At 35.5% G+C, this 13,030-nt stretch overlaps 2 protein-coding genes across 2 annotated transcripts; both read right to left on the bottom strand.

The window, feature by feature from the left end:
- Positions 1-8,430: 8,430 nt before the first annotated feature.
- LOC113295085 lies at positions 8,431-9,090 on the bottom strand. The gene has a single exon (XM_026543441.1). The coding sequence runs from the start codon at positions 9,088-9,090 to the stop codon at positions 8,431-8,433; it is 660 nt and encodes a 219-aa protein (XP_026399226.1).
- Positions 9,091-10,365: 1,275 nt separating this feature from the next.
- LOC113295084 lies at positions 10,366-12,487 on the bottom strand. The gene is made up of 5 exons (XM_026543439.1): positions 11,966-12,487; positions 11,632-11,902; positions 11,249-11,361; positions 10,514-11,092; positions 10,366-10,440 (listed from the first exon to the last, which is right to left on the bottom strand). The coding sequence occupies exons 1-5, from the start codon at positions 12,485-12,487 to the stop codon at positions 10,366-10,368; spliced, it is 1,560 nt and encodes a 519-aa protein (XP_026399224.1).
- Between the last annotated feature and the right edge of the window lie 543 nt (positions 12,488-13,030).

Raw genomic sequence — 13,030 nt, 5'->3', positions numbered from 1 at the left:
CACCGGCTCATCAGATGAAACCGTTGTTGCTGGCTTACTTAGAATCTTGGAAAACCACAATTGGCTTTGCCAAAAATTCAGGATGTGGAGGGACAAGTATAAGCAAAATGAGCTAAGTAAGGTTGACTACGTATTATTGGTACCCGAAAAAGGGATGCAAAGCAATACAATTTGACAACTTAATCTAAATTTCCTGGAATTGTAGTTGATAACCCAGAGTCAATGGAAAAAGAGATAAAATTATTCAGAAGAAAAGTGGTTTACTGAAAGATATATCCGGGTTGAATCCAAGTTACATGGCATTGCAATATCCACTGTTGTTTCCTTATGGTGAAGATGGTTTTCATATTGATATTCCATATGATAAGGAAACTAATATTGTGTGTGACAATGAAATAGGTGTTGAAAGAAGATAAAAACCGTAACTATGTGTTAGAGCATTGCTCGGTCTAACTCACAAGTGTTGCTATATCAAGCTTGTTGTCAAATTTAGTTGTCAAAACTATATCTTGATTTCTAGTTTATAATTAGTTAAGTCTCGGTCTAGGATAGAGGTAGTTGAGAAATGAACCAGTCATCATTTGCATTCTACCGTCTGAAGGCGAAGATCAAACAAAGCTTTTGGAGAACTTCATCAACAAAAGGTAAGTGAAGACCGAACCACCTATTTCTCAAGTTATATTCACCTTTCTATCCTTAAGACGATTGTCACATAACTAATTAGACTAGCTTGCATAGACAATAATTTTGAGTCGAGAACTAATTATTTAGTTTACGAATTTCTCGGAATATAATGACTAAGCTTAATGAACATTCGTTCATACTTTATTAAATTCGTTGGAGAACATTTTATTGTTCGGAACCAATTATTGATTCAAGTTTATCATTCGAAAATAGCCTGAACGGTGATATGTACTGTCATTGATGTTATTCAGGAATGTTTCGAATTGATTTGGAGAAATATATAACTACTATACTCAGAATACAAGAAAGTGTTATTAGTCTTACAGACTGAGAAAACTGTTATATGTCTGAAGCCGTATTACATGTACAAACTGAGAAGCTATATATCGACTTTCAGATTCGTGTGATACACATATTCGTATACACATCATGGGAAAAGTGGAAATTAAATTATTGTCCCTCCTTCTGATGGGCCTTCATAAATATCCCTAAGCCTCTTTACAAATATCCCTGATGGTAAAATCGATTTTTTTTCTAAAAAACCTAATTATTATAATTCCTTATTTAGCCCCCTCTTCGTTCTTCTTCACTTCTCATAACAGAGAACAAATCTCTTCGTTTTTCGTCACTCGCATCGCCCCACCACCATCTTCTCCATCGTCCCTCACCACCACCAAATCTCTATCAACGCCACCACAACTAGCACCACCACATACGTTACGTCCACCACTAGTATCAACAGATCTGTCACGTTTTGCTTTTGATTTCAACTGATTGCATACAGATTCAAAAATCGATTTGAGTTTTTGGTTTTCAATTTTTGGTAATTTCGAGTCTGGATCCAATTGCGAGTGGATTTTGAGTTAGAGATTTGAACTCAGTGATTTGAGCTCCAGATTTTGTTGATTATGAGACTGGTAAGGTTCGGCTTTATTTTTAGGTTTAGGTTTTGCAACTCCACTTTCTCTGTATGTGCTCAATTGCTTATCTTCTCTGTTTTGTGGTGATGTTGATGATGGAGTTTGAGTGTGATTGTGGTGGAGATTGGTTGTGATTTTGGTTGCATTTGTTGATGGTGTTCCAGATATAGAAATTTTCCTTTTAGTAACCTACTTACTTCAGTTTTTATGGGATCAACTACTGTTGTTGATCCCTTTTATGGGATCAACTCTTATTGTTGACCAAATTTTTTATTGGATCAACTACTGTTGTTGACGCCATTTTTTAGGTTGTTGGTAATGACACTATTATAATTGTATTTGCGTTGGATGTTTTTGATGGTGGTGGAAGGTATAGTTGTAGTGGTGGTTGTTTGTGTTTTGCGGCAGTGATGGTGGATGTTAGGGCAGTGATAAATGTTGCTTTGAATGGTGTTGATAATGAATGACTCGAGTTAATGGTGTTTGTAGAATGTATTACAAGGAAATGAAGTGTAGAAAAAGAAATTGAAATGTGCATTATAGAAGTAGAAATGGAGTTGTTACTGTTGTTTTGTGTTTAACTTCAGATGGAGAGCTTGGTCTTGAAGCTGTTGTTGTTTATGAAGCTACAGGTGATGATCAATTGTTGTTGTTTATATGTTTTTATGGGATCAACTACTGTTATTGATACCATTTATGTGATCAACTCTTATTGTTGACCCAATTTTTTATGGGATCAACTACGGTTGTTGATCCATTTATGGTATCAACTCCTGTTGTTGACCCAATTTTTTGTGGGATTAACTACTGTTATTGATCCTTTGAACTCCTATTATTGACAATATTTCCTTGGATAAGTATAATCATGCTTGTATTTTAAAGTTTAAATCATGTAATTTTCTTCCAATATTGAACTTGTGGTGCAATGGTAGCATGACTGACTCCATGTCAGATGATGCGTGTTCGACTCACGCCAAGTTCACTCCATTTACATGGATCAACTTTCATTGTTGATCCAATTTAGGGGATCAATAATGGTAGTTGATCCATTAAATTGGATCAACTTCTACTATTGATCCTTTTTTTTTGGATCAACTACGGTTGTTGATCCCCTAAATTAGATCAACTTCTACTGTTGGGTTTATTTTTATTTGGATCAACTACTGTTATTGATACAAAAATATCTGAACCAGTGGTGGCGACGACGACGGCGGTGGTGGTGGCGGCGGCGGACTAGTAGTGGTGGCGGCGACGGACTAGTGGTGGTGTAATGGTGGTGGTGAAGGAGTGGTGGTGGAATATTAGTGGTGGTGGCGGTTGATAGGCGGTGGTTGTTGAACGGTGGTGGTGGAATGGTAGTTGAATGTTGGTGGTGGTGGTGCTAATGGTGTTGGTCAAGTGGGAGAGGAAGAAATTTGTTCCATTTTGAAATAAAGAAAAATATTATATGGGTGAGGATATTAAAGTAATCTAATTTTAAATGGATAAGGTTATGTTGTATAAGGATATATTTATTGAGTGTCAAAAGTAGGGACATATAAATAATGTACCCATGAGAAAATATGTTTGTTTCGTGATCCGGATAGGTATGTATTTTTGTATACAAACCATTGTGGAACTGTGGTAAGGTTTTGTGAACTCTGGAACCGGTAAAGGTCTTAAGTTTGCAAACCGGTACGTGAATTAAAAAAGTTCTGTCAACTCCGGACTTAGTGCACCTAAGTTTGCAAACCTGTACGTGAACTGAAAAAGTTCTGTCAACTCTCGGTTTTGCTTGTAAGTTTGCAAATCAGTCCGCGTACCTTGACTCAGCCGATTCACGAACCATTCAAGTATTTGTACTTTGTGCATTTACCAACTATGTCAATTATGATTCAATTGCGATTAAATTATTTCTCTGAGATAATTTGCATTTGATTAATTCTCTAATTAACACTAGACTCATTTGACTCACATGATTGTGACTCAAGATCAACATCTTTGTGTTCATGGAAATGATTGTTAAGCTTTTAAGTTCAAACCGACTAGTTTCGTCTAACCATGTTAGACATAGTCTTTATACACATTTCGTTTATGGTTTACCTAACCAAAGTGTATATCTTGTTTATAAGATTCAAAGCTTTCATCTAACAGTGAACATTGTTTGCTTGGTTCCAAAGCTATCTTAGCTTAAACTTAAAGCAACCTAGGCTTTGAAGTCTATATAAGGGGAACACTTGGCAACTGGGATCTTTGAATCCTGACACTACTTTTTGGTGTGTCCTAGTTGTATCTAGAGTCATCCTATCCAGAAACCCTTTTAGGGTTTAGCGACTATAAAAGACTCCATTGGGATTCGTGAATCCATGACTAGTTATCTTTTATCTTGATAACTTGAGTATCCTGATCTTGTCCGATTGTTGATTTATCACTCGAACAAGATAGATAGAAATCACAAAGTTTTCTTCGTCTCAAATTTTGTGATTCCACAAGTTTTATAATTGTGAGGTGAATAATAATCTATGTTGCACTTCGGGTTGCATAAGTACGGATTTTGAGGATAGCCAGACTTTTGTCAAGTTGCCATCGGTTTCCATCATCTGGATCTTACGTTTGATCTGATCATCTGTTTCGATCGTAAATCAGAAAATCAGTTATATAGGCTTAATATGTAGGTGGAAGATTTGGTTTAAGGTCTTCAATTGAGTTGAAGCAACTCTTAGTTGGTGTGAGATCATCTAAGGGAATCAATTGTGCAGAGTCCTGCTGAGATTCAAGAGACGTAAGGAGCGCATTTGTACCTGAATCAGTGGGAGACTGAGTTCGGGCTCAACTACATTCCAGACCGAAGTTAATTGGTTGTAGGCTAATTGGTTCGGGCTTAATACAGTTTGGTGTTCAATATGGACAAGGTCCCTAGGTTTTTCTGCATTTGCGGTTTCCTCGTTAACAAATTTTTTGGCGTCTTCCGCATTATATTATTTATCTTTATAATTGAAATATCACAGGTTTTGCGTTGATCAATCACAGTAGATAGGTCCGACCTTGTTTGTTGGATAAGACTTGATTGATCATTGGATATTTGTCTTTGGTACCGTCCCAAAACTCTCTTTGAGATTAGGTTCACGGATTCAATTCTGTAAACGTTCTAATCATAAGAGAGTTTGAGATATAACTCTAGACACTTTCCTTGATTGAGTTTTGATTCTCAGAGTTGTGTTGAGTTTGTACATACAGATTGCCTACGAAAAAGTTGGTCCATCAGAAAGAAATACGTTGTGACTTATACAAAGGCATAAAAGAAGCAGTGGGAGATGGAGACACCAACCCCGGTACCGCAGGTCGAGTAATCTTTCCATCATCTTTCATCGGTGGACCAAGACACATGGTTCAACATTACTAGGATGCAATAGCCATGTGCAGATAGTTAGGTCCCCGGACTTATTTATTACATTCGCATGTAATCCAAATTGCTCTGAAATTGCAGAAGCTCTCAAAATTTTCCCTGGACAAAAACCAAGTGAAAGACCAGACATAATCAGTCGCGTATTTCACATCAAACTCAAACAGTTAATGTATGTTCTGGTGGGAATCAGGCATTTCAGACAAGTGCAAGGAGGTATATTTCAAACCTAAGCGTTTGGTAACCCAAAAAAACAAATACATGATATTAGCTACAAATATTTGCAACATATTAATTCTTTTTTTAAATTGCAGCACTTTACACTGTTTAATTTCAAAAACGAGGTTTGCCACATGCTCACATATTTCTCTGACTTGAACCTAAAGACAAGCCAAGATCCACATTGCATATTGATTCAATAACATCGGTAGAGATCCCAGTCCCAGAGAAAGACAAAGTTGCATACGATACAATCTGCCAATATATGCTCCATGGTCTATGCGGAAATTCCAAACCTCACTCTCCATCTATGTGCGGAAAAAAGTGTACGAAGAAATTCCTAAAACAATATAGCAACAAAACAACAGTGGATGAGACTGGATTCATAATTTCTTAGAGACGTCAAATCGATTGCGGAGTTGAAAAGGATGAAACCATATTAGATAATAACTGGGTTGTGCCATGTAACCTGGACTTGATAACCAGGTATGATGCACATATCAATGTGGACATATGCAACTCAAGGGTATGACTATTAAATATTTGTTCAAGTACATCCACAAAGGAAAAGACATGATAATTGTTATTATTGCAGTAATTCCATCAAGCAACTATGATGTCATTGATCCAATATAGAAAACAAATAATGACGAAGTAAGTACATATATCGAGGGTCGATATCTATCAGGCTGTGAATGTATGTAGAGAACACTTGGTTTCGAAATTCATTATCGTCTTCCTAGCATAGAGAGGTTACCATTACATCTGGAGAGAAACAACTAGTATACCACAAAGATACTGATGACTTGAAAGATGTTCTAAACAATGCAGATCTAGATGCATCAAAATTCATTCATTGGATTGTAGGATCAGAATCTTGCAACAATAATATCTTAGAGAAACTATCAACAACACAACACAATAGTGTCGCAGAACAATTTCAGAAATGATACGATAAACGACGTCAGCTAGGATCACGACAAAGATGTGATAGTCCTGCGAAAAGTAGAGAGCTTGCGAAATTAACATTTGTAAGGTTGCGAGAATGTCGCAGACCATACCCGAAAATAAAGGACAGATTAGCTGTCATCCACTATGTATTTCCCTATAAATAGTCATTCAAGTTGTAAAGAAGAGAGAGATCTTTTTTGAGTAAGAAACAAGTAAATAGGAGAGCGAAAGTCTAGAGCAGAGGTCATTCTTGATTCCTTTATCTTCTCTTGTAAGAATATTCAAAGATTGATCAATAAAATTAAGAGTGTAAATATAAAAATGAGTTGAGTAATAATGAAATCATATGAGGGGTGTAGTGTAGGATTTCCTGCAACTATATAATGGCGCTAGAAACAGGGAGATTGAAGATCGAAAGTTGAAGATTAATGTTGAGATTGTTCAAATCAAGAAAGTGATTAAGTAAATCAGTGAACCAGTTAAAAGAAAAATGATTAGAATTAATGAAGATGACAAAAGATTGGAGTGTAATATGATAACAAAAACGATGGTTAATGAATTCCATGAAAACATCAATGGAAGAATACATAAACGAAATTTTGAAGGAAGGAAGGTTATGACGGTAGAAAAGACATCACCCTTGAAAGATTGGGAAAAGCAGAAAATTACATTCATGGCGGCAGAAATACCAAAAGAAAATTTGAACCACACATCTCCATTGGTTGTTACAGTGCCTATTACGCGAAAAGAGAAGGAGACGACAACAAAATCCAAGGGAAAATGGATATTGAACGAAACTTTAATCGATACAGGAAGTTCGGTGGATATAATATTTTATCATGCATTCCGGGGAATGGGATTTATAGATGAAGAAATGTCCAGTTCAACATATTTTGTTCACGGCTTTGGAAAATCCACAACAAAACCTAAAGGAGAAATAGTGGTACGAATTCCACTTGGAGAGATCGAGACATACGTAACACTATGCTTGGTGGATATGGAATCACCGTATAATATGTTGTTAGGAAGACCATGGATACATGCGATAAAAGCTGTAGTATCAACATTACATCAATGTATTAAATTCCCCACACCAAATGGAATAGGAGAAATCAGAGGAGATGTTGATAATGCGAAATTATGTCATCAAATCGAAGTAAAGCATTATGAAGGAAAGGAAAAAAGAAACAATTTCGTAGAAAGTTGGCAAAGGAAGCAAAGAAAGAAGAAGAATTTAAAGTATATATGAGAAGGGCAAAAAAAGGCAAAGGAATACCCAGCGAAATTTCGGAGGAAGGAGAAGGACCTGTGAAAACAATAAAAGAACCAACACCGATGGGAGAACCTAAACCCAGTTACACTGCCGCAGAACCAACAAAAGAAATAAACGTTGGGACTATAAAATAACCTCTAATATTGAGAATTGGAACCAAAATGGATGTGGAAGAAGAAGAAAGAACTGTTAACCTGTTGCGAGAATATAAAGATGTTTTCGCAGGAAGCATGGACGAGATACCGGGAATAGATACATCAATTGCATGCCACAAGTTGGAGATTAACAAAAATGTGAGACCATTTAAACAGAGAATAAGAAAAATTGCAACAACTTACCATTCCCAAATAGAGGAAGAACTACAGAAAATGCTTGATGCGGGAATCATAAGAGAAGCTAAATACCCAGAATGGATAGCAAATATGGTCATTGTCCCAAACAAAAACAAAGGAATCAGGATTTGCATAGATTTCACTGATTTAAAGAAAGCTTTCCCCAAAGATAGTTTTCTGTTACCAGATATTCCTCAAATGGTGGAATCCGCAGCGGGAAATGATAGAGTATCGTCTTTAGATGGGTACAAAGGGTATAACCAAATCCCTCCCGCTGAAGAAGATCAAGAACAGTTGAACGTACTGATTCATCAAGATTATCAAACAAATCTTTTCTTCCATACATATGATTACTTGTATCTAAATACCACTTATATTGAGGCTGTTCTTCAGGTGTATGACAATCCAACAACATATTTTCAACTTTCTTTTCTTCTTATTCTTCTTGAATCTCTACTATATTAGCCTTAAAGTTTTCTTTGTGATTGTTATTTGTGGTCTTTCTAGGTTTTGTACACTCTTTTTCAAAGTGTCCAAAATCTCCACAATTTTAACATTGAAGTTTTGCTCCATCAACTGGCCTTCCTTGATAACCACCAGTATAATTTCTTCCTCTTGTGGTGTATCTTCCTTGAAACCCTCCAGCATTAGTTCTTTCTGATTGTTACTCTAGTTTATTTGACTTTGAAGAGCTTCTTCAACTTGTTTTGCAGCAACTGTTTTTTCAGATAGTCTTTGTTCATAAGCCTGTAAAGAACTCAATAACTCATTAAGAGTCATAGTTGCAGCAGTGTTACATTCTTCACTAGCGGTTACTTTTGATTCAAACTTCTCAGGTAAGCTTCTTAAAATCTTCTCTACAATTGCAGAGTCTTCTATTGTATAATTATTAACCTTCATCTCATTGACAATATTCAATGTCTTTGAGAAAAACTCTGATATTGTTTCAGTAGTTTCCATCTGTAACTGTTCATATTTCCTCTTCAAGGTTTGTAATCTCACCTTCTTGACCTTGTCAAATCCTTTGTAATAGTTTATCAAACCATACCATGCTCTCTTAGCTTCTTTAATATAAATAACTTTATCCATGAGAGATTCATGAATACCCTGATGAAGAATATAAGTTGTTTTATAATTACTCTTCATGTTTACTGTTAAAGCATTTTGTTGTTGTGCTGTTAAAACAGTTCCTTTTGCTGGTTCTACATAACCATCTTTCACAATATCGCACACCTCTTGGTATATGAAAATATCCTCCATCTGTAACCTCCAGTGTTCAAAGTTTTTACCTTTAAACACTGGTACCTTAATTGAACTTAAACTTGTCATCTTCTTCAACTCAAAAACTCATAACCACAACCCTAGAATATGATACCAGTGCTCTGATACCAGATGTAGAAATCTGATATCAAAGACTTAAGAAAGAACACATCAGATGTAGAAAATCTGATATCAAAGACTTAATAAAGAAAACAAGACAAGATACTCAAACAATACTTCTCTATTCGATGTAATTCAAACTCATGGCTCAACGGCCTATATATATTGTTTAACAGACTTGACGACTAAGAAAACACTTTCCTAATATAACTAAAACTCTAAACATAGAATTCTGCTAGAAACTTAAAACAAATTCCTAAGTCAAACAAACTCCTCGATAACAAAGTTTCCTAATACTTTCACCTTCCAAATATAAACCAGTTTCCTAAAAGTGGCACCTTCCATATATTGTCCAGTTTCCTAAAACTGGAACCTTCCATATATGACACACCGTGTCAACTGTAGCATGCTATCTTGGTTTAACCTTAAATAAAAATAATTCCAATTCTAATCGCCATTAGTGCGTTTATTTACGGCCCTTGGGCTCTTGTATTGAAATACGATGAGAGATTGAAGCATATCTTTGAAGAAGATGAATTCCGATGTGACAATGATCAATATTCATGCAAAGAAGATCAATGTTTATTGGAATGGATCGTGATTACGAAGATTAGGATAAACTACTTCTTCCGCAAAGTATTTTATCTTAAAGAGGAAGAAGTCTCTAAATGGTTGAAGATCAATCAATATACCATTATTCAGATTAGTCTTTTCCATTTTATTTTGTTTCATGTAGATCAAAATATTCACATTGTAAATTATTTGTATCAATCTGCAATTTATATTGATGAAACAAGAGAGTATGTCTGTCTACCACTTCTATGATGTAACAATCCAAACCTCAATTTGAATGAGGTAATCTTTTTTTTTTTTACTATGAAAAGAGAAATTTTATTAAGATTAGGCATTAAGATCCAGATAGTTTTGATCCTCTGTAATTACTGAGCTTAACCAAGAGGGAATTTCATATTGCCATTCTTGTACACTAGAAAAAGTTAAAGACTTCTTAGCTATGATGTCTGCAACATTGTTGCCCTGACGATAAACAAAATAACATTTCCAATTACTAAACTTATTAAGAAGAAATATTGAATCTATAATTATGCCTGCATTGGTCCATTTGACTGCTCCAAGATTTCCATTCAAAGCATTCACCACCCTTTGGATATCCCTTTCTGAATGTAATCTTGTGTTATTCCTTTGTATTTAACCCATTTTATTGCTTCAAATGCCGTCAATGCTTCCGCCTGCTCTGGATCTAAAACTTTTGCTGAAAGTCCCTAGATCCATTGCTTTTACCTGCAACATTACGACAGATTAGTCATATGCCTGTGATCTTAGTAAATTTGCAGAATGCTACATCAAAATTTACTTTGATATCACTAGCATTTGGACTTTTCCAGTGTTTTGGAGCTAAAACAACTATGTTTACTATTCTGTTTATGGCTGAGCTACCATGGATTCTTAACCAATCAGACATGTGATTTTTTATGCTCATAGTAATAACATCTGCATTGACCTGCACATTCTCAAACACAACACTGCACCTAGTTTTCCATATTTGCCACATTGTAAAACATATATTGTTAAACTGGTTGGTGTTATTTGGCCTAAGATTGACATCTTTATCAAACCAAAGTTTAATCCAGGAATGAATATCCTTACCTTGCAGCAACTTCACACAATTAAAATCAATGTTGTTAAGAACAAATATAAAGATGTTGCATTCAACAAACAGACGCTGAGAAGACTCATTATGATGGTTACAAAGAGGGCAAAGAACCTGCTTATGCTTAGTGAATCTGGATAATCTATCTCTAGTAGATAGGCACTTATGGAGGAATTTCCATAGAAAATGCTTAATCTTGATAAGAAGGTTGGTTTTACAGAGAGCTTTCCATTCTATTTCATCACTATTAGGAGGTCTAACCTGGGAATCATCCAAAATAGCCTATTGGCAGATTTAACAGAAAATAGGCCATTAATGGCTGGCTTCCACCTAATAACATCCTTATGAGAGATAAGAATTCTGATTTCTTGAATAGCTGTAATTATTTCTATCAAACAAAGCATCCAGAGTGTTAGTTTTCCAAGTATGGGTTCTAACATCTATCAAATCAGAAACTTTACTGATATTTGCAGACATAAAATTTGATTTAGGAGGACCAAGAATTGATGAGATCCAATTATCCTTGTAAATTGATATGTTACTGCCATCACCTAGTTGCCAGCAACAAAACTTTTTTTGTTATGTCTATATCGATCATCACAGATTCCTTTCCACACCCAAGATCTCTGGACAAAGCACAATTAAGAGGATTATAACCATTAAAATATTTATATCTCAGGAGAACATCCCAAGGAGCATCTGTATCTTCTAACATCCTCCAAGCAAGTTTAGCTAAGAGGGCTTAGTTTAATATAGTTGATTGTCTTATATTTACACCTCCTAGGTACTTTGGATAGGGAACATGGGTCCATTTTTTTTACCATAAATGCCTTTTTCACCATTCTTTTTGTTCCACCAAAAGTTCCTTTGGATTGCATCCATTTTATCTGCAATTTTTCTAGGCATGGGGAAAACATCCATGTGGTGACTAGCAATTGTACCTAGAACAGATTGGGTTAAAGTGGTCTTACCTGGTTGAGCTATGAATTTAGATTGCCAAGGAGCAAGCCTGTCACTAAACCTATCCATTAGAGGAGAGAAAGACTCAACCTTATTCTTCTGTAAGAGAAGTGGAACTCCTAGATACTTATCCTGCAAAGCCGTTCTTTTAATCTAAAAGATGTTAGAAATTTCACTTTTTGTAGGATTAGGAACCTTTGGACTAAAAGCAAGTCCAGATTTATCAAAGTTAACTGATTGACCTGAGAATATTCTGAATTGATCAATGATGTGAGCTATATGTTTAGCTTCATTTATGTTGGCTCTAGAGAATAGCAAGCAGTCATCTGCAAAAAACAAGCGACTCACAGAAGGACTATTTTTAGTTACAGTACAACCATGAATAAGATTATTAGTTTCAGCAGTAAATAAGGATCTAGAAAAGCACTCCATACAGAGGATAAATAGGTAGGGAGATAAAGGGTCTCCCTGCCTTAAACCTCTTTGTGGAAAATAGACTTCACCTGAAGAGCCATTTAGCAGAATAGAAGTGGACATAGTTGAAATACATTGATAAATGAGATCACACCAATCAGAAGAGAATCCTAAACTTTTTAGGCCGTGGATAACAAAGTTCCATTCAATTCTATCAAAGGCCCCACTCATATCTAATTTAATGGCCATCCAACCCTTCATACTCTTAGTATTTTTCATGGTATCAATCAACTCATCCGCCATAACAATATTATCTTGTATCATTCTACCAGGGACAAAAGCAGATTGGAATGGAGATATAAATTTAGGAGTCGTTTAAGTCTGGTAACAAGTAATTTTGAAATTATTTTATAGATTACATTACATAAGCTAATAGGTCTGAAATCTGTAGCAGAGACAGGACAATTTTTTTAGGAATTAGGACAGTAAAATTATGATTAAGCTGCTTCAAAAGATGCTTTGAGTGGAAGAAAGCTTGAAGCATACTAGCTATATCATTACCAACAGTTGGCCACATTTTTTGGTAGAAACCAGGGGGAAGGCCATTAGGTCCTGGTGTATTCCAAGAATGCATGCCAAAAATCACATTTCTAATTTCTTCATGAGTAGGGACAACCATTAGCATAACATTATCATCATTAGAAATACAAGGAATGACATTACTAAAATAGATAGAAGCATCAGGGGGAGAAGTAGACCTGCTCACATTATAAAAATGATCTTTTAGATTATTTACAATATCAGCCCTATCAGTAAGCCAAGTCCCATTAGCATCCTGAATGGTGT

The sequence above is a fragment of the Papaver somniferum genome, chromosome 7 (genome assembly GCF_003573695.1).
Source record: "Papaver somniferum cultivar HN1 chromosome 7, ASM357369v1, whole genome shotgun sequence".
Lineage (NCBI taxonomy): Eukaryota > Viridiplantae > Streptophyta > Magnoliopsida > Ranunculales > Papaveraceae > Papaver > Papaver somniferum.
This window is presented reverse-complemented; position numbering and strand designations above follow the sequence as displayed.

Bases quoted from the DNA above. Each gene is read 5' to 3' on its own strand.
- LOC113295085 (XM_026543441.1), bottom strand. From the start codon at position 9,090: ATGACAAGTTTAAGTTCAATTAAGGTACCAGTGTTTAAAGGTAAAAAC.
- LOC113295084 (XM_026543439.1), bottom strand. From the start codon at position 12,487: ATGGCGGATGAGTTGATTGATACCATGAAAAATACTAAGAGTATGAAG. The intron at 11,093-11,248 runs GTTAGAACCCAT...ATCTGCCAATAG, and splicing joins AAGTTTCTGATTTGATAGAT to GCTATTTTGGATGATTCCCA. The intron at 10,441-10,513 runs GTAAATTTTGAT...GTAATGTTGCAG, and splicing joins CAAATGCTAGTGATATCAAA to GTAAAAGCAATGGATCTAGG.